Source organism: Eucalyptus grandis, chromosome 7 (assembly GCF_016545825.1).
Source record: "Eucalyptus grandis isolate ANBG69807.140 chromosome 7, ASM1654582v1, whole genome shotgun sequence".
NCBI lineage: Eukaryota > Viridiplantae > Streptophyta > Magnoliopsida > Myrtales > Myrtaceae > Eucalyptus > Eucalyptus grandis.
Window position 1 is genome coordinate 34,085,990 of NC_052618.1, and position 18,377 is coordinate 34,104,366.

The window sequence follows — 18,377 nt, forward strand, 5'->3', positions numbered from 1 at the left end:
GTACCTTCTCTGTACTTGTACCATGTTTTTCCTCTGATATGGTAGTTGACTTCTTGGTAAATTGCAGATATCTGTAGAAGCTTTCATAGTTTAGGGAAGCTGATTAGGGGTGGCCAACCATAAACAAGTTGTACTATGCTTAATTAGTCCGTGTGAACATTTTTACATTGTTTCATTATTGAAAGATGAACTATAATACCACCACCCGTAGCGGCAGCGCTGGCTTTGGGCTCTCTCCCCCTCACGAAGGGGAGAAGTTCGAACCCCAGCGTTGTCGTTAGGGATTTTTAAGCGTGACGCAATGGTGGTGGGTCCTATACTAGCGTCACCTAGGTGTTTACGTCGTGGCTGTCGACTGGCAGTGGTTCCTCCAGTCCAAAAAAAAAAAAAAAAAAAAAAAAAAGATGAACTGTAATTGGTATTGAGTTTAAATTTTCTACCTCTAGAATTGAAGATATCATCATATTTGGGACTTGGTCATGTTCTGCACTTGGTTAACCTGTATGAAGTTGACTTAGTCTGGAAAGAGGGAAGGGTGATAACTCTATGTGAAGAAGTTTCTGAGCATTACATCTTCTTCTTCTTTTGGTAAGGTTTGAGCATTTGCATCTTTTTGTCTATCTTTCTAGGATTTTCAGGAGAGTGGACAGTTTTGTTTGAATTACAAATGTAGCTATAGAATTATTTTCTTGAACGAGCAAATGAGATTCTTATTAAGAGAAGCGTTTACTTTCAATTCTAGATTTGATGAAGCTCACATAAATCCGACTTGCGAAAGACCATTTTCATTCTTGCCTTCGCGGATGTTTCATTAGATAGTGTTCAAATAGCTAATACTTATATTCACATTACAATTTTCAGTTACTCAATAGTATGCTCACTTTAAATAAGAAAAGCATGCGCATAGTCTAATTTTTCATAAATATTTCAATTTATAGGTTTTTTTAACATTTTTTTATTTTATTTACTATTTTTTAATTTAATTTGAGGTTTTTATCCAATTAGCATATAGCTTAAAGTGAGCGTGGGGTTTTTTTTTTTTTTTTTTAAGAATATTAGTGGGTTTTAGCAATATGAGTCGGGTCGGGTATAGGTTGGGTATGGGTCACTAAATTTACACTACAAGAATATGGGTCAAAATGGGTTAAATGTGTCAAATATAGGTCGACCCATTTTTGACCCGACCCATACTTGACTCGACCCACCCATTTGCCACCTCTATCCAATACCAAAGCAACTTTCAAACTTTAGTCAATGGAAGACCCATTCCACTCAGAGAAGAGAACCTTTGCTTATCATCAACAATCATTCAAAACAACAATGACCAACTACTAAAAAGCCAAACTGCTTTTCAAAAAATTCATTCAAATCCCAATTTCCATTTATCAATTGGTCTAGCTAGTAAGAGTATTTCATCAAAAAGTGTGCCTGCCTAGTATGGGAGCCACCAATGGGGTTGCGACAGGTGACGGCGGGGCTCGGGGAGGTGGTGGCGACGGCGGCGTCCGTGTTCAAGAGCAAGTGGCGCTTCGAGGAGGAATGAGAGAGAGAGAGAGAGAGAGAGAGAGAGAGAGTGCCCTCCGCTCATGGAAAGGGAGGCAAAAATGCGAGCAGAGGGTCGTCAGCGTCGGCAAGCAAAGGCGCTTCGCGGAGGGGAGAGAGAGAGAGCAGAGGTCGTGAGAGTGAGGTAAAAAAGTGACGATGGGGCTTAGGAGGTGATGATGGAGGTGTCGGTGGCATCGGTGTCGACGTCAAGGTTGGGACCAACGGAGGCAACCAGTGGAGGCGGAGGGGCGTTGGTGTCACGGTTCGCTGGAAGAGAGGTGCAATGACGAGAGAAAAAGCACAGAACTATTTTTTAACCCCTTGTGATATTGTTCTTCTCCTATATTGGAACAGAGAATGGGGGGAGAGAGAGAAAAGAGATGAAAGAGATGGTCTACAAGGAGAGAGAAGGTTAGAGAGATAGAAGAGAGGGAAGCATAAAATTTTAAAAAGGGAAAATGTCACAAAATCCTTGAACTTTCATCTAATGTTCAATTTCATCCATGAACTTTCTATTTGTTTAATTTGGTCCCTAAACTTTCATTTAATGTTCAATTTCATCCCTGAGCTTTCGATTTGCTCAATTTGATCCCCGAACTATTAATAAATGTTTCATCTAGTCCCCGACTATTTGAAAATTGACCAATTTTGTCATTCCTTTAGTTAAAGTTAACGAAATTGATTTACATGACTTTTAGGCTTTTAAATATAAAATTTAAAAAAAGATGCTTGGAATATCCACATGAAAATTACCTGTAAAACATGTCAAATTGTGGCCACCATCCAAAAAAGAGATACAAAACCACTTATTCTCTATGCTTTTGTAATCAATACTCTCATCTCTAGTTGACCCCTAATTTTCTTTCATTTTTAAGGATATATATTGACTCATAATTCTAGTAATCCAACTTAGTTTCACGTCATCAATTAATGCTCCACATCATCACTTAACGGTTTGAACAAACGGAATGACTAGATGGAACATTTGTTAATAGTTTAGGGACCAAATTGAGCAAATCGAAAACCTATGGATGAAATTGAACATTAGATGAAAGTTCATGGACCATTTGTGATATTTTCCTAATTTTAAATTATCTCAGTGTGGGGCCTGGATTATATGTGAACGACACATGTCAATTTTTTTGTGGTTTTTCATATAGCCCACGTGGAGAATGACTCATCTAAAATTTTCTCAGAAACCTCTCTTGCTGCGTGCTCGCTACCGTCTAACCCGTACTCTACTACCTTTCTCCCCATTGTCCCGCCATCTTTGTTAGTACGTGTATTTACCTGGGATGTCCATTTACTTAAAAGAAAAAAAAAAATTGCACTGCCATCAATTTTTAAAGAACCAATTTATATCACAAGATTTTTGCTGGAAACAACGTAGTTTGTTTCACCTTAAATCCTAAATATTCTTCAATTTTATGTTCAGTTCAAATTATGTTTCTTTTTATATAAAAAAATCACCGAATTTCACTCAAATCTCATAAATTCTCGGTTAACCTTTTGTTCCAAGTCACTGTTAATCATTTAATATAACATTATCACGTCAACAAACTAATGTGGATTTAAAAATAATAATATCATCATGATACTAATCCAAGAAAAACGAGGTTTTGTCTAGAAAATCCAAATCAGCCTCTCCCTCCTTAGCCCCTCAATCCTGACCAGTGTGCAGCCTCTCCCCTGCAACACCATAGGTCTGGTCCGACTCCGCCTGTGATAATCACCTAGCCAACTCCACAGCCAAGCTACCTCCGCCTCCAAAGCCCCCTCTCTCCCGTGACCTCGGCCTCGCGGCGGACAGTGACAATAAACAGTCATCTGCCACCACTATTCCTCTGTCTCTCTCTATATTCCTTTTATATAGTAAAGCAAATTCATAACATAATTTCGACATCGAACACTAGGGTTAGAGTACGTTGCAGCAACAGAAGCAAACAAGGAAGCAATGTGGCTGAGATTTGCTTCGAAAGCAAGATTGCAACCAAATAGAATTGTTATTTATTACGATAATTAAGTGCACATGTCTTAAAAAAAACAAAAACAAAAAAAAATTCATCAAGATGCACACCAAATTGACGATATTTGTAATCTTTTTAACAAATTATTCTACTAATTGTTATAACAGTCATCAGAATACGACCCAATTATTTTGTATGTCCAGCTTTGTAAATAGAGGCCAGAATTTTCTTCAAACATTTATTGTAGACGAAAGGTCTCTCCAATGCAACCAAATGGCCTGCTTTCTCAATGCATACCAGTGTCGCATTATCTCCCAAATTTCTGTCCAAAAGAACATAACCGAACGAGTCAAATTTCTGCCGAAAATAATTGAACGGAAACCCAGTGGAGCAAACAACATCTTTTAAGAATGTCTATTTACAATAATAGATATCGGGTCGGAACAGAGACAGAGAGAGAGAGACGTATTTAACGGGAAATTATCAGTGAACCAAGTACCAGTAAGATAAATAAATCGTTACAAGTGTATCAATACTTCCCAATTAGCTTCATGCAATTTCACATAGAACATATAATAGCTTTATTAGGTCTGCAAACCGTGCAAAAGAAAAGTTACACTGTCCTTGTCGTAAGTTGATTTTATATGTCTAAATTCATTTCTTAAAATTCTGATACAAACATATGCAATCTAACGAGTTGTCTTAATTGCAAAATAAAATTGGACAAAAAAAAAAAACTGTGGTTAAAGTTTATGCCAAGACATGGCTTCTATTCTTCACGATGGAAGATAATCAAGCAAAAGGAAGCAGCAAAGATATGCTGATATCACAATATGGTTTCGGCATTAAAACTTTAGTATTCATAAATAAATAAATATAAATTGATTGACGAACTATTAATTGGAAATCTGTAAACATACTCTTTCAGTGATTTGGCTACTTCAACAGGGAAGATCCTGTCATTCTCGCCCCAAACCAGATGCACCTTCTGCAAAAAGATCCCATCAATCATCAGCCCATTTCCACAACATTCTACAAATATAACTAGAAGGAAGGTAGTTTGAGAAAGTCTTGCGTCCGTAAACCCGAATAATCTAAATCTATTTCGTATCAACCATATGTAGCAATGGAATAAGTTGTAGCGTAATGGCTATTGCATTAATTAGTACATTGTTTGATTTAAGTATTATAGTATCTATTATCCTATTTGTTGTATGAATCACATATAAAATAAGGGGTAAATAGTTTTTTTTTTCATTTATTATGACTCCAATTTGATCATTTAATATGTCCAATTAAAAGAATATTATGTATTACATAGTTAAAAATATGATTGAAATAACAATTATAATTTTTTGAGCATTGATTAATATAATCAGTAATGATTATTCATTATATATAGATAATAAACTATTTGATTATAGAAATTTAGATAACTGCACCTGATAGGAGGCAACTAATATGATGCTAGTTATTGTTATAAATTTAATATAAACCAATATTTGTGTCCTACATAACATAATTATTATAACATCCACTGTTTACAGATTATATCTAGTATTTTATTTATTGACGACATAACATATGTTTATGTCAAAAAAGTATAATTAATGTTATTACTATATATAAATAATTCAACAAATTTAGTCATAATTTGGAATAATAATCTAACATAGATAGAGTGAGTGCAAGAGAAAGACGTGGATATTTAATGTAGTTTTGGCTGTACTACGAATTATGCTATAACAAATATTGCTGCATACAAAAACTGTAATGGGCATTCAATATGTAATATAATAGACACTATTACAACCAAACAATGTTCTACGTATTGCTTCCATGTGGCGCCACAGGATCTCATGGCTGGCAATAGCATTAAGTGGGTTCACATGCATTCTAGTTGGCAGTAGCATTAAGTGGGTTCACATGCACTTCACATGCACCGAGTGCATGTTACAATTTTGCGTGTAGTCATTTACTTAGGTTCTAACCCTTACTTTCTTTTGCTTTTTCCATTTCTGTCCCAAACTCTATACAGGTTCTTACTAGAATATGTAGGTTTTTGCATCACATAAGTTTTGGCCACTAATCCTCTCACTTGAATCTAGTTATAGATCTGACCTTGAAGGATGAGCTTGTGATAATCTCTGCCAGTATAGATATACTCTTGAAGGATAAGCTTGTGATGATCTTTGTCAATCATGCTCAATTGAAAAGCCTTGATTTTTGGTTTTTTTGTTTATTTTGGAGATCTATAGGTTTGTTTTACCGTTAGTATAATAAGTGATGTGAGAGAACTTGAATGAGCATTTATCAGCTAGATAGTGTTCGAACATCAGTTAAGAAATGGCAAAAGAACTATACAAGTGCCAAAACTTGACACACGAGAGAACACTTAAGTGCCAAAATGACACTTAAGTGTCAAAAGTTACAAAAGTTACACTTAAGTGTCATTTAAAAAAAAAAAATTGGCAGACCTTAGTGCCAAATCCAGCGTTCTTGGCCATAAATCCTACGTGTCAATTTTTTAATAATATAACTCACTATATGACTCATTAAAGAGCTGAGTCAACAAAGAAGAGTCAAAACGACATTGCTTTGACTCTTTTTTGAATTTTAATATAAATTAAATTAAATTAAATTTAAAAATAACTCATTTAAAAAAAAGAGGAAGAAGATAAAGATTACAGAAGTCGAGGGATCAACCCTTGCCGTTGCCTCCCACGGTCACCAGGAAGGACCGGCAATGATGGGGGAAAGGTTAGCCAAGGTCAACGAGCCCTGGCCAAGGGTCGATAACCCTGGTTGACCTATGGTAAAGGCCTACCCCCTAGCTAGAGACGGCCCTTGGTTTGACTGGGCAAGGGTTGATGTCTCTTGCTGGATCTTGGGAGGGCCACGACCTTAGCCTCAGATCTAGGCGAGAACTTGCATGCTATGAAGCATGGACACATTTCTGTAGCCTCCATGTCGTGTCGACGTGTCGGACACGCTCGAACACGCGGTCAACATGTGTCAAATTTTCCGACATGTGGTCAAATCTTCTTGACAAGTTTCAACACGCATGTCCAAGAGAGATGATCATTGAAGAAAATAATGGCAAGGGTGCAGAGTCGACGGCAAGGGAGTGACCGTGAGGCTGCGATGGTGAGAAAAGGCTAAAGGAAGAGCAGAGACCGAGGCAACCTAGAGAGAGGACCGCAACTGCGATGGAGGGCCGGAGGCAAGGCGGCGAACAATTGTGATGAGGCGACCGAGAGAGAGAAGAGATTGAGAGGAGGAGGAGAAGGCCAGGGCTAGGGTTTGGGGGCGGGGGAACTCAAAAAATTAAAAATAAGATTTTGATGGGACATTGCCGTGATTTCTTCTTTCTGGAGAGAGGAGAATATGAGTGTTCAATTTTCAAGAAAGAAGTGACGCAGCCCCGGGGGGTGGCGGCGGCGGCGTGGGAGGTGCGAGGGAAAGGGGAGTAAAATAAGTTTGTTGAGACGGCGTGGGAGATGCGAGGGAAAGAAGAGTGAAATAAGTTTGTTGAGGGGCAGGATAAAGGGGTGGGTGGGGGTTGGCGTGGACCCCAAGGACTTTTTTTTTTTTTATTAGAATAGTAAATAAGGAGACTATAAAGTGGGGAGAAGAAACGATGGAAAGAGAGTGAAATAAATGTGGGGTGAGAGTTGGGGTGGACCACAAGGGCTTTTTTTATTAGAAAAATAAATAAGAAAAGCTATAAAGTGATTTCAGAAAATAAAAGTGTTGAATGTTGAATAATAATAAATTTTGGTTATTGTAAAAGATTATAGATTTATTTAAACAAGTTAATTCTAATTTCTTTTTAGTCATTAGTTTCATTAATACTTTTTTTAGAGTTAGAAATATGTTCTCAAACATAATTACGCATTAACTATGAATATGTCTTTCAAATTTCCTATGAATAGATTTATTAATATTATTAGTGTAAGTGCATTGTTTGCTTTTTTATTATTATTTATTTAATTATGAATTTGAATCAAATTAATTAAAAATAAAAATATTCATTTAATATATAACATATTGGATCGTGTTGAAATTCCCTACTTTTTGAGGAATGACATGTTGGTGTGTTGTGTCGTGTTGTGCGTATGTCGCGTATTCGTGTCAGTGTTACATAGCTTGTAGGCCGTCACCGCCAGTCAGCCAAGGTCGCGGCCCTTGGCCAGGGCTCGGTGACCCCAATTGACCCTCCCCCACTGCCCTAACCCTTCCTGGTGATGGTGGGGAGGCAGCAACGAGGGCTAAGCCCTCGCCTTCTGCAATGTTTATCTTCTTCTTTTAATAATAGTAATAATTTAGTTTTAAATTTAATTTAATTTGATTTATATTAAAATTCAAATTCAAGGCAAAACGACTTCGTTTTGCACTTGTCTCATTGAAAAAACCTCATTTTAGTATTTTGGTTAGATTTTCTCATTGTTGGGACTTAACTAATCCATTTTGCTCCGATTTTTGCACTTAAGTGCTCTTCCGTGCTAAGTTTTGGCACTCCAAGGGTCTGAGTCTCGATAAGAAATATAGCAAATTTATATCAAGGTAAATATACCTAGCATTTCCACTAGGGTATACTAAATTGAACACAAAAAATATCAATTTCAATTATACATATGTATTTAAAGGCATGCACATGCAATTACATATGGTATTCCAGCCTAGACTATATATATAATTATCTTAGGATAATTATAAAAAAAGTCGTAAATATATTACATTAGTTTCAATTTAGTTATATACATTTTAATTGTTTTTTAATTAAATCCATCCAACCAATTTTGGCTAAAAATCACTGATGTAGATACTGAGCATCCTATGTGGCATGGTCGATACTAATGTGGAATCTTTTTTTTAATGTTTTAACTTCTTTCTTTTTTTCTTTTTTTCTCTTTTCCTTCTTTCCTTTTTTTTTCATTGTGTCCGACGAGAGTCGTCGAAGCTCGCTAGTAGGCAAGACCATTGTGGTTGTAGGTGAAGCTGCCTTCACCATTTCTAGGCAAGGCCAACCTCGCCAGCCAAGGACAAAGCCACCTTCGCTTGTGGCCGGCAAAGGCTCCATGGCCCTCGCATGCAGTCGGTGAGGGCTTCATGACCCTCTCCCAGTGGCCAACGAGCTGTAATGACCCTCCCCCAGCCATAGTAGAGAGAGAGAGAGAGAGAGAGAAGAAGAAGAAGAAGAAGAAGAAGAAGAAGAAGAAGAAGAAGAAAAAAGAAGAAAAAGGAACAAAAATTAATGAAAAATTGAAAAAATATTAAAAATTTAAAAATTATCCATGTTAGCCCGGTCATGCCACGTAGCATGACCAACATCCAAGCCAGCAATATTTGGTAAAAATTGATTAAATGAACTCAATTGGTAAAACGTGAAAATGTTTAGAATTAAATTGATATAAGTGCAATAAATTTGAAACTTTTATGGTAATTTTCATGAATTATCTTAGTTGTCGATGCAAAAGCCACACATCATCTAACGAGATGAAAGGGTTGACATCAAGTCAATTATGCATATCTTGCATAGACATGTTATGAACTTAATACATATAATCTACCATTGGATTTGGTGAGAACCATGGAAAGTAATTTTACAAGTTGCGAGGATAAGTGTTCTTAGGACTAGCTTTTGACAGAGAAATTGTAGCATACATCACCACTGTGAAAAGTTTTACACGAGCATATTTATACACTATCAATCGAGAAGATTAGCTGGTTATGGTCCTCCAAAAAGGTGAATGAGATCGTTTGTGTATACTTTTCTTGATATAGGCGGTTTTGCTCTATCTTTCCCTTTTGTATACTTGAGCAGGTTACAAACAAGTCTTGCATTGTCAGAACAAAACTTATACTAGAGTGACATGCAGATTTACACAATCCAAATATTATGCCTAGGATCTTAATGTTAGAGAAAATCAACAAAGAATGAAAGAAATAATGGATCTCATCTCATATTGCAGCCACCAAGAAAATTTTCTCAATTAAGTGCCAGCTTGGTTCAGTATTTCACCCATAAAATGAGTATAAATCAGAATTTTTCAACTTATAATCATTTTTTTTTAATGAAATTTTTATTTATTTATTTTGTAACAAAGGATTCTGTGTAGGGTTAAAAAATAAACAACCACCGAAGGAGAAGATTCATCAAACCTGAGAGTACTGCGGGAAAGCGAAATCCTTGTCTGGAATGACCAAAGCCTCCAGCAATTCGGCTCTCTCTTTTCTGCAGTTAAACAAGACCTACCATCCAACGACAAGAAAGGGAAAAATGAGGTAAACATCTCATCTTTACAAGGAGAGTCCATTATAGTTCCAAAAAAAAAAACGGAGAGTCCATTATGATTTTTGCACATGTTCATAGATATCACTAGAAAAATCTCTCTCTCTCTCTCTCTCTCTCTCCTGCTTCTAAACGCCCTAGCGCACCATCAATGCCAGCACCGAACTTGTGACAGCCACCATCGATGGAGACCGCCACCTCCAGTCCCAGCACCACCGTAGGTGGCTCCACTTTGACGACAAGACTTGATTTGATAGATCTCTCTCTCTCTGCCCCCGTCATCTAGGCACAAATATCTTGATGATGATCATTCACCACGGAGGAGATGACATCTGATTGTCTCCCAAAAACAAAGGAGACTAGATCTACTTCGTTTTGTTCTGCCCCAACCACACCATCAATGCTGGCCGCGGTACTTTCCGACCACCACGACTACTAGAGACCTCCAGCGACGTTACAATCAGCGTCACCCCCATTCCAGCAATAAGCTTGATGCAGCATCTCTTTCTCTCTCTCTCTCTCTCTAAGGGAGGCTAATGGATGGTGGTAGTAGTGGTGGTGGGACGGGGATGACGGTCAATGTGCCAAGGATGAGGGATAAAATTGACAGATAAAAGCATATGATCAAAACCTATGCAATTGTTTGTTAGAATTTTAGCTCCATTTATTTCATGAAAAATTGATGATTTGAAAAGTGTTTTTCTAAAAATAATTTCTTGCATCGTTTATAAAAATGAATGAACGAACGAGAAATATTATCATTATCCATGAAAATATTTAGATAACTTATGATTTTTCTAAAAGAGGTACACAAAACAGTTGAAGATCCCGCATTTAATTGTTTTTTTTTTGGGGGGTGGGGGGAGGCTGAGATTTTTTTCTTTCTGTTATATGTTTTACATATCTTATGCGGGTATCACTTATTTTGCAAGGAAATAATTATTCTTGAAAGAAAATATCAAATACATATCTCAATTTTCACTTAGTAATTACCTGCGTACCTCTATTTTTGCAAGTATCATTCACATACCTCTAAGCAAATCTCATATTAAGAAGATCAAATTGCCCCTACTTACAAACTCATTTTAACATCATGCTTAAAATTTGAGGGGTTTGGCTTTTACTTGGTTTTAATTATTTTGGATGGGTGTGAGAATTCAGGATTTTACCAAGAGTACTTTTGTAAAGAAAATGGTATGTTGTAGATAAAGACACAATAATAATAGACACAAGAATAATCAATGTGGAAGCGCATATCCGTTTCCAAAGGTAAAAACTCATGTAGCATTTACTATTTTCAAAGAAGATGTAAATAATCATAGGTTCTACTAATTGTCATGGCTAAAACACGGGCTTCCCTTATGCGAATGTTATCAACAACCGCACGTGATGCACGCGTGCACGCGTCCATGTGCATCCGCACACAAACGCGCGCACTCACGCTTAGAGGATTAGGGTTTTTTATTTTATTTATTTATTTATTTATTTATTGGGTGATATTAGATGCACGGATTGTGTAACCAAATTTCCACATGATCTACGATCATCACTGTCGACGTAATTAGTTATTTGGTTGCTAAAACACACACAAAGTATTTGGATTTTGCTTATTGGGAAATATTAGGTACACAAATTGTATAACCTTTTTATATATATATATATATATATATATATATATATATTCCAGCACTATGATTGTTGAGGTAATTAGTTATTTAGTTGCTAAAATTAAAATTAACTAGTGAATTATAAGAGATTCTTAACATATCAGTTTGTGCATTTTTATATTTAATAATATTGATATATCCGTGCTGGCTAGTAGGATGACAATGAATGATGTGGTAGCTCGATAGACACAGGCGAGTGACAGAGACCACAAGTTATTGAATCATAGAGATCTTGTATTGATAGTACGTTTGTGATGGATGTACATTAGAGAGTTGGTAACTACTTGCCATCTTCATTGTTAGTCTATCCCATGAAATTTTTTAGCATTCTGTATAAGCATGTCCAACTCTTATGTGCAAGTGGGATTACGAATAACACATGAAATTTGACAAATGAGGGTCCGCATGTAAAAATAAATTGGGGCAACATTCTAATACTTTGTTAAAATTGTCAACTCAAAAGCCTAAACTAATAAGTGAAAGTAGATCACATATATATAGAGAATATATAAATCTCATAGATACATGATATGGGATACTTTAACATTCTACTAAAAATAAAATTAGTAGAAAAACTCGTATTACATAATGGATCAATATAATGTGCACATATGAAAAGCACTTAGTCCAATATGACATCAACATGTTAAGACTCGTGAAAATTCTTCCTTCTACCGATATTACAATAATAAATGTCTTCATCAATTTGAAGCAAAGTCAAGTCCTCACTTTGTAATAGAGAGATTCTCCAAGTCCTATATATAGTAAAATGTATCTGGATCATTAGATTTGATAAAATTCTCGTGGGGCCCACACTTATTAAATCTAAAGTTTCTCAAAATTTAACTCATCGAATATATTGTTTGAGATGAATGAATGAAACAAGTGATGAATTGATGAGTAATGGACCTTCCCATAGTTAAGACTAAGGACCACATATTTAAAATAAGTACAATCAACTTCATTTGTAAAAGAAAATTGTCAGTCAAAAATTTATTTGAGAGGCATGCGTACCATAATATTCCAAAATGATGGTACGTGTTGAAAAAATTCAAATAAATTCACCTTAAGAAAAATATCGTAGTCCAATCCAAGCCCTACATGTCCCTGTGTTTTTGTGAATAGCATTTTTCAAACTATGATCCGATACTAGCCCCCAAGGACCTATATAAAAGATTTCCTTTGAGAATTTATCAATTGTAAAGTTTCTAAACTAATACTAGAGAAATTTCCAAATAAAAGCTTAAAATGCTCTTATTTTCTCAAAATAAAGACCTGAAATGGATATTATTTAAAATAGAGGCCTGAAGTAGCCATAAAAGTTTCAACTAAGGACCTGTCTCGCTGACTAGCTAAGAGCATTTTTGATCTAATATAATTTTTATTTTAAAGATTATTTAAATTATATTTAAAAAAATGGGCCAATGATGGTGGGGAATGGCCAATCAAGGGTTGCCAAAGGTCGCCAAGCCCTAACTAGTGGCCAATGACCCTTGCCAATTGTAGGCAAGGGCTTGCGCCTTGGGCAAGGGTCACAGCTCTCACCCAAATCTAGCGAGGGCTACTAGCCCTAGCCTAGAACTGGTCAAGGGCCACCACTCGCAACCGACCCTTGCTAGTGGCGACCCTCGTCGACCCTTGGCCGACCATCCCCTACCATTGCCAGCCCTTCCCGGCAATGGTGGGACGGCAGCGACGAGGGCTAACCTGATTTTTTTCCCTTCCTTTTTTTTTAAATTTATTTTTTATCTAATACGAAAAAAAAAAAAAGGAAAAAAATAAAAAATGTAAAGGACAAAAATGCCTTTGTCAACCGGTCACTTAGGCCATTTTTTGAAATAAGATTTATTTCAAATTCATTTGAAAAAATAAGGACACTTCAGACTCTTATTTAAAAAATGAAAGCACTTTATGCCTTTATTTAGAATTTTCCCTTAATACTATTATCGATCCTCTAATGTGTGTTCTTCTTATATAAAGTTCTGAAACTTTTAATACTGATGAATACTCTAATTACAATGGTTCATGCAATCAAATCCTTTTGTCATGAACACACATAGTTGTAATGCGGTCCCCATAGGAATTTAAAAAATTTAATATTATAGAGAAAACAAACAATTATTTGAATAATCACGAGTATTTCTTCATAACTTTGATAAGCTCTTGAGCAAAAAGAAATAGTAATAAATATTATTATAACAATAATTGATCGACTAAATTCGAATATGTGGAAAGAAGGAACATTTGTGATGATGGAGGTGACTACAGGACAGTATAGGTGCCAACGACTAAGGCTAGGGTAGACGTAGAGGGTGACGACACATGGTTACTCTCTCTCCTCCAATTTTCTCACTTCTTATCGATTTTCTTCTTTATTACTCTAAATTTTACATTGGTCAAAACATATAAAGCTGAAATTTCAGAATTTTAATTTTCTAGTTATGTTCGTAAATTAAAATTGATTAATTCAACAACAGATTCAAAATGATTAAGGGTATTGATGATGAAAAGAATCAATTAGAGTCATCTAATTTAGAGGACTTTGCCGCACAAATTACAGGTGCCGCAATCATTTACATAAAATAGCATCTTATTGGAAAAGTTAAGAAACATAATCATTTACTCAATATAATAAAAGCATAACCAAGCAATTAGTCATTAGCACCAAAATTAGAAATATTATATACTTACGCTAAAATTGCATTAAACTATCCAAAACAAAATATTACAAAAGTTAAAAACAATGAAACATTTCACCAATCTTATACCTAGGGTCAACTATAGTTGAAAATGCTTTTGGTGGGAGAGAAATAAAAAGAGATAACATTAAAATTATGCTATAAAATCGAAATCAAAAAGTAAATTTGATTAAATGATCAATAATAGATATCTTGGTGATTCAAATTTAAACATAAATCAACTAAACTATATCGCATTGCTACAATAAATTGATGATTAGCGCAACATGTTATGTTAAAATCCACTTTCTTATGATAATTTTTTCCATTATATTAAGTGAAGCCGCACATATTTTGTCAATTTAATATCGTCGCTCATAATGCAATCTTGACATGCTAGCAACGTAAGGCCACAAGTGCAAAGGTTGCTTTGAAAAGCACATTAAAATCAAGACTTCCATGGATATGTGACAGGAAAAGCAAAAATTTGTGTAATCGATTGATATTGTCAACCACCATCCATCAACTCTAGTGCTTGGTCCTACATAAATTTAAGAGAATGCATTTTCGGAGTTAGAAATGAAAACATATAACTGTTGAAATTCTCACCCACCTTGTCTAAAAGGGAAAAACAGAGACAAAAGCTATCGAAATTTCCAAGAAAGCCACGCCTGCAACTTTCCTCGTTTTGTTAAGAGAATCTTTTCGAAAATAACAGATATTTATATGTCATCGGATTGTAAAGAACAAAAATTACGTTAAATTGTTCTAAAACAATCAAATAGGATACTCATGCTAGATATGGATAAAAGATATAATTTGAAAAGTAAAAACGATAAATTCCAATTAGCTAGGTAATAAATCGACAACTCATCGGTGAATTGATAATTTTATTTTGATTTGATAGTTTCGATTACACATAATTGACAAATGCATTTCATTCACATCATCACATCATTAACATTATGAAAATTTAAAAGCCGATATTAGAGAATTGATTGATTATTTAGATAACGGACTAAGAACCTCTAGATAAAGCAAAGGTTTTTGTGCATGATCATAGAAAAGTTCGCTTTGGGACGTACCTCTAAAGCGTGCTTGAAAACACATTTGGGGAGTCTAGGGAAGTGGAAGCTGCCAATTTCAAGCAACTTCTTCAGTGCACTCGCCGAATCAGGCAACAGAAATTCCGACCACGCCGGAAACCCCAACCTCTCTAAGCACTCTCGGCTCAGCGACTCCGTCACCACCGGGCCAGAGCACGTCGCCACCACTGACTCGACCAGCTCAGGCTGCAACTCGGCCAACCTGAACGCCACCATTGCGCCGTAGCTGAACCCGACCACTGTGCACTTCTGCACTCCCAGCTTTGCCAGCCCCCTTGCCAGGCACTCCGCCTGGAATCCCACAGTCCGGCAGCCGTCGCCGGTGGAGGAACCACCGAAGAAGAGGAGGTCCGGCACGTAGACTGCATAGTCCCTCGCAAGGGCGAGGACTTGGAACTGCCACGTCAGGATGCCGTCGCCAACGAAGCCGTGGAGGAAGACGACGGCAGGTTTTTTACCGTTGTTGGCATTCTTCTTGAGTCGGCTCGGAGCCCAGATGTTCATGACAGTCCCCGGTTCGACCTCGATCTTTTGAGGTCTCACGCCGGCGAGCTTCATGATCGCTCGCAACAAGGGCTTGTAAATCTTGACAGTGTTCACCATTTTCTCACTCTCTCTCTCAGCCTGATTATGCACGGTGTCGTCCATCTTCGCCATGTACGTCCAGTGGTCATATATTTGTTGGGAATGTGAAGCCGACGGTGCAGTCTGACGCCACGTGTTCCCATAACTTGCTTGTCCGGTTTTCCAAGGAAATTGAAATCTCATTCTATTTTCTTGTTAAACCGCACATCCCTTCTATCTTTTTATTTTTCTTTCGTGCTACGTATCATTGGGGGTTGTCTAGTCCCATTCCCACCATTGGAGCTTACCCCCACCCCCCCCTCTCCCGTTTCTCTCACCCCTTAAATGCCGTCTCTGCAGCCACAACTTTCGGGTGTATACTTTTCCAATTTCCCCATCCGCGACCGTGAGCGAGTGGTGGCAAAGAGCATTAGAAGTTCGTTGGTACTTCGATGTTAGTAGATGCCCTTTCTTTACTATCCCTCCTTCCAAGGCCTTGTGGTTTAGCAGTCCAGTCCATAGAGAGAAGAAGAAAGCACAAACTTCTCTGAAATGACCCGAATTGGCGGATCTTCTCTATCTCCACGTCAAAATGAAGGCTCTTTTCATGAATAATCGTGTCGCCAAGCTCATCCTTGAACTTGATCAGGACGTTGGACAGGAAGACCTTGAACAGGCTTGACTAGCTTCGCATCCTCAGCATAAAGGACAACTCCATCTGTGGCACTGTCCCTAACCTCCAGTCCGTCAGCCTAAATGGCAATGCCTGCTCCAGTATCTTCAACGAGATACTGGGTAGTCAATAACTCCATGAATTTCTTTTTCTTCAATATCAATACATTTTTTTCTTTAGATACTACACACATGTAAAAGAAATGGTTTTCTACAGCATATCTGTGGTCCGGTTGCCTATTATACACCAAACAAAATGATCGGCCCGAATTGCACAACTACTTGTAAAAAGTAAAGGTGTCATTCTTGAAGCGAGGTCCTTTAAGACCTGTTTGGTAATTATTCTGTTATGGAAATAATTTTTGCTCATAAATAATTTTTCTTATCCTGTTCTTTGGACAAATTTCTGAACATTCGAATGCATTTTGGAACTGCACAAAATCTCTAATCATGAAATAGGAAAAGAACATAAATGCATTTAGTATAACCCTTAAATTTTTTTGTGACTAAAAATTTCTTTTAATTCTTTTATAATTTTATGATATTTTTCTTTTATTTTATTTTTTTTTTCTCTCTTCTTCTTCCTCTTATAGTCGGTGACCTTGAGCCTCGCTCGGCCATGGTGAGGCCGACCTCGTGGTGGCTAAGCAAGGTTGACCTCGCCAAGGGCTAGCAAGGATTAGGTGAGGTTGTTGAACCTCATTTTTCACCACTTGCCAACCATCACCGAGCCTTGTGACTAATTAGAGGAGGAAGAAGAAGAAAAGAAAGAGAAAAGAAAAGAGAAAAGAAAATGACGATTCCTAGAATTGTTCCTAAGAACAATTCAGTTACTTTGTTCCACTTTTTGATTTTGTTCCAAATCTATTCTCTGGAACAAAGTTTATGGTAAAAAAATTATAGTGAGCATAATTTAGAATTTTGGATAAAAAAAAATCTTTAACATAATTTTGCGTAGTTTTTATGACTTTATGTTTATATGGTGTTGCTCTTTGTGGAAATTGTGAGGAATTCCCTACTGTGGAAAGAAGATGGGACTGACATCAAGATTAGAAAGAAAAGGACTTGACATCATTTTGTGGAGTTGTGAAGCGAAATGATAGGTGCCTAAGTCAAAATGACAGAACAATAATAGCATGTTTGATAACCAGCCAATTCTTGGCTAGTTTTGTTCTTTTGTTCCTCGAAATATAAAAAGAATAGGACTTCATTTGGTAACATCAACTAATTTTTATACTTTTGAGAACCAATTGAACCAATTTAGTCCTAAACATTTTTACATTAATACAAAGTTAGTCGATTCAGCTAATTAAGCTGGAAATCGTTGATGTGGATTTAGTCATTTTACATGGCACAGCCGGCGCTAACGTAGATATTTTTAATAATATTTTTGAATTCTATTTTATTTTTAATAACTTTTAATAATTGTTTAAATTTTATTTTGTTTTAAAATAATTTGTTTTTGATTTTTTTTTTTTTTTCTTTTCCCTTTTATTTTTGCTAGTGTCAATGGCTAGTTGAAGGCCACAAGCCATGGCTAGCAAGGGGAGCACCAGAGAGGCTTCCCTCGCTACATATGGTGAGGCTAACCCTCACCCAAGTTAGGACGGCCTTGCCATGCCTTATAAAGCTAGATATAATGACAGCAACAGCGAGCTCGGAAGTGGCAACTTCGGCCCAAGTCGATGCTTGCACTCCCAATGTTTGAAGGAGCTGATGAACTGAGCGAGCATGTGACTTATTTTGACGATGGCAATGTTGGACCATGGGAACTAGAAAGGAAATTCAAAAGCAACAGAGGTGAGAAGAGGGGCCAAATTTTGATGGATGGCGAGGTGAAGTGGATGTTGTCGTTGCAAGGCATGTCTCCACTCAGGGATAGG

The 18,377-nt window shown here is 36.7% G+C and overlaps 1 protein-coding gene across 1 annotated transcript; it reads right to left on the reverse strand.

The window, feature by feature from the left end:
* Window positions 1–3,698: 3,698 nt before the first annotated feature.
* LOC104455473 (putative aminoacrylate hydrolase RutD) lies at window positions 3,699–15,861 on the reverse strand. The gene is made up of 4 exons (XM_018876971.2): window positions 15,238–15,861; window positions 9,678–9,767; window positions 4,433–4,500; window positions 3,699–3,834 (listed from the first exon to the last, which is right to left on the reverse strand). The coding sequence occupies exons 1-4, from the start codon at window positions 15,859–15,861 to the stop codon at window positions 3,699–3,701; spliced, it is 918 nt and encodes a 305-aa protein (XP_018732516.2).
* Between the last annotated feature and the right edge of the window lie 2,516 nt (window positions 15,862–18,377).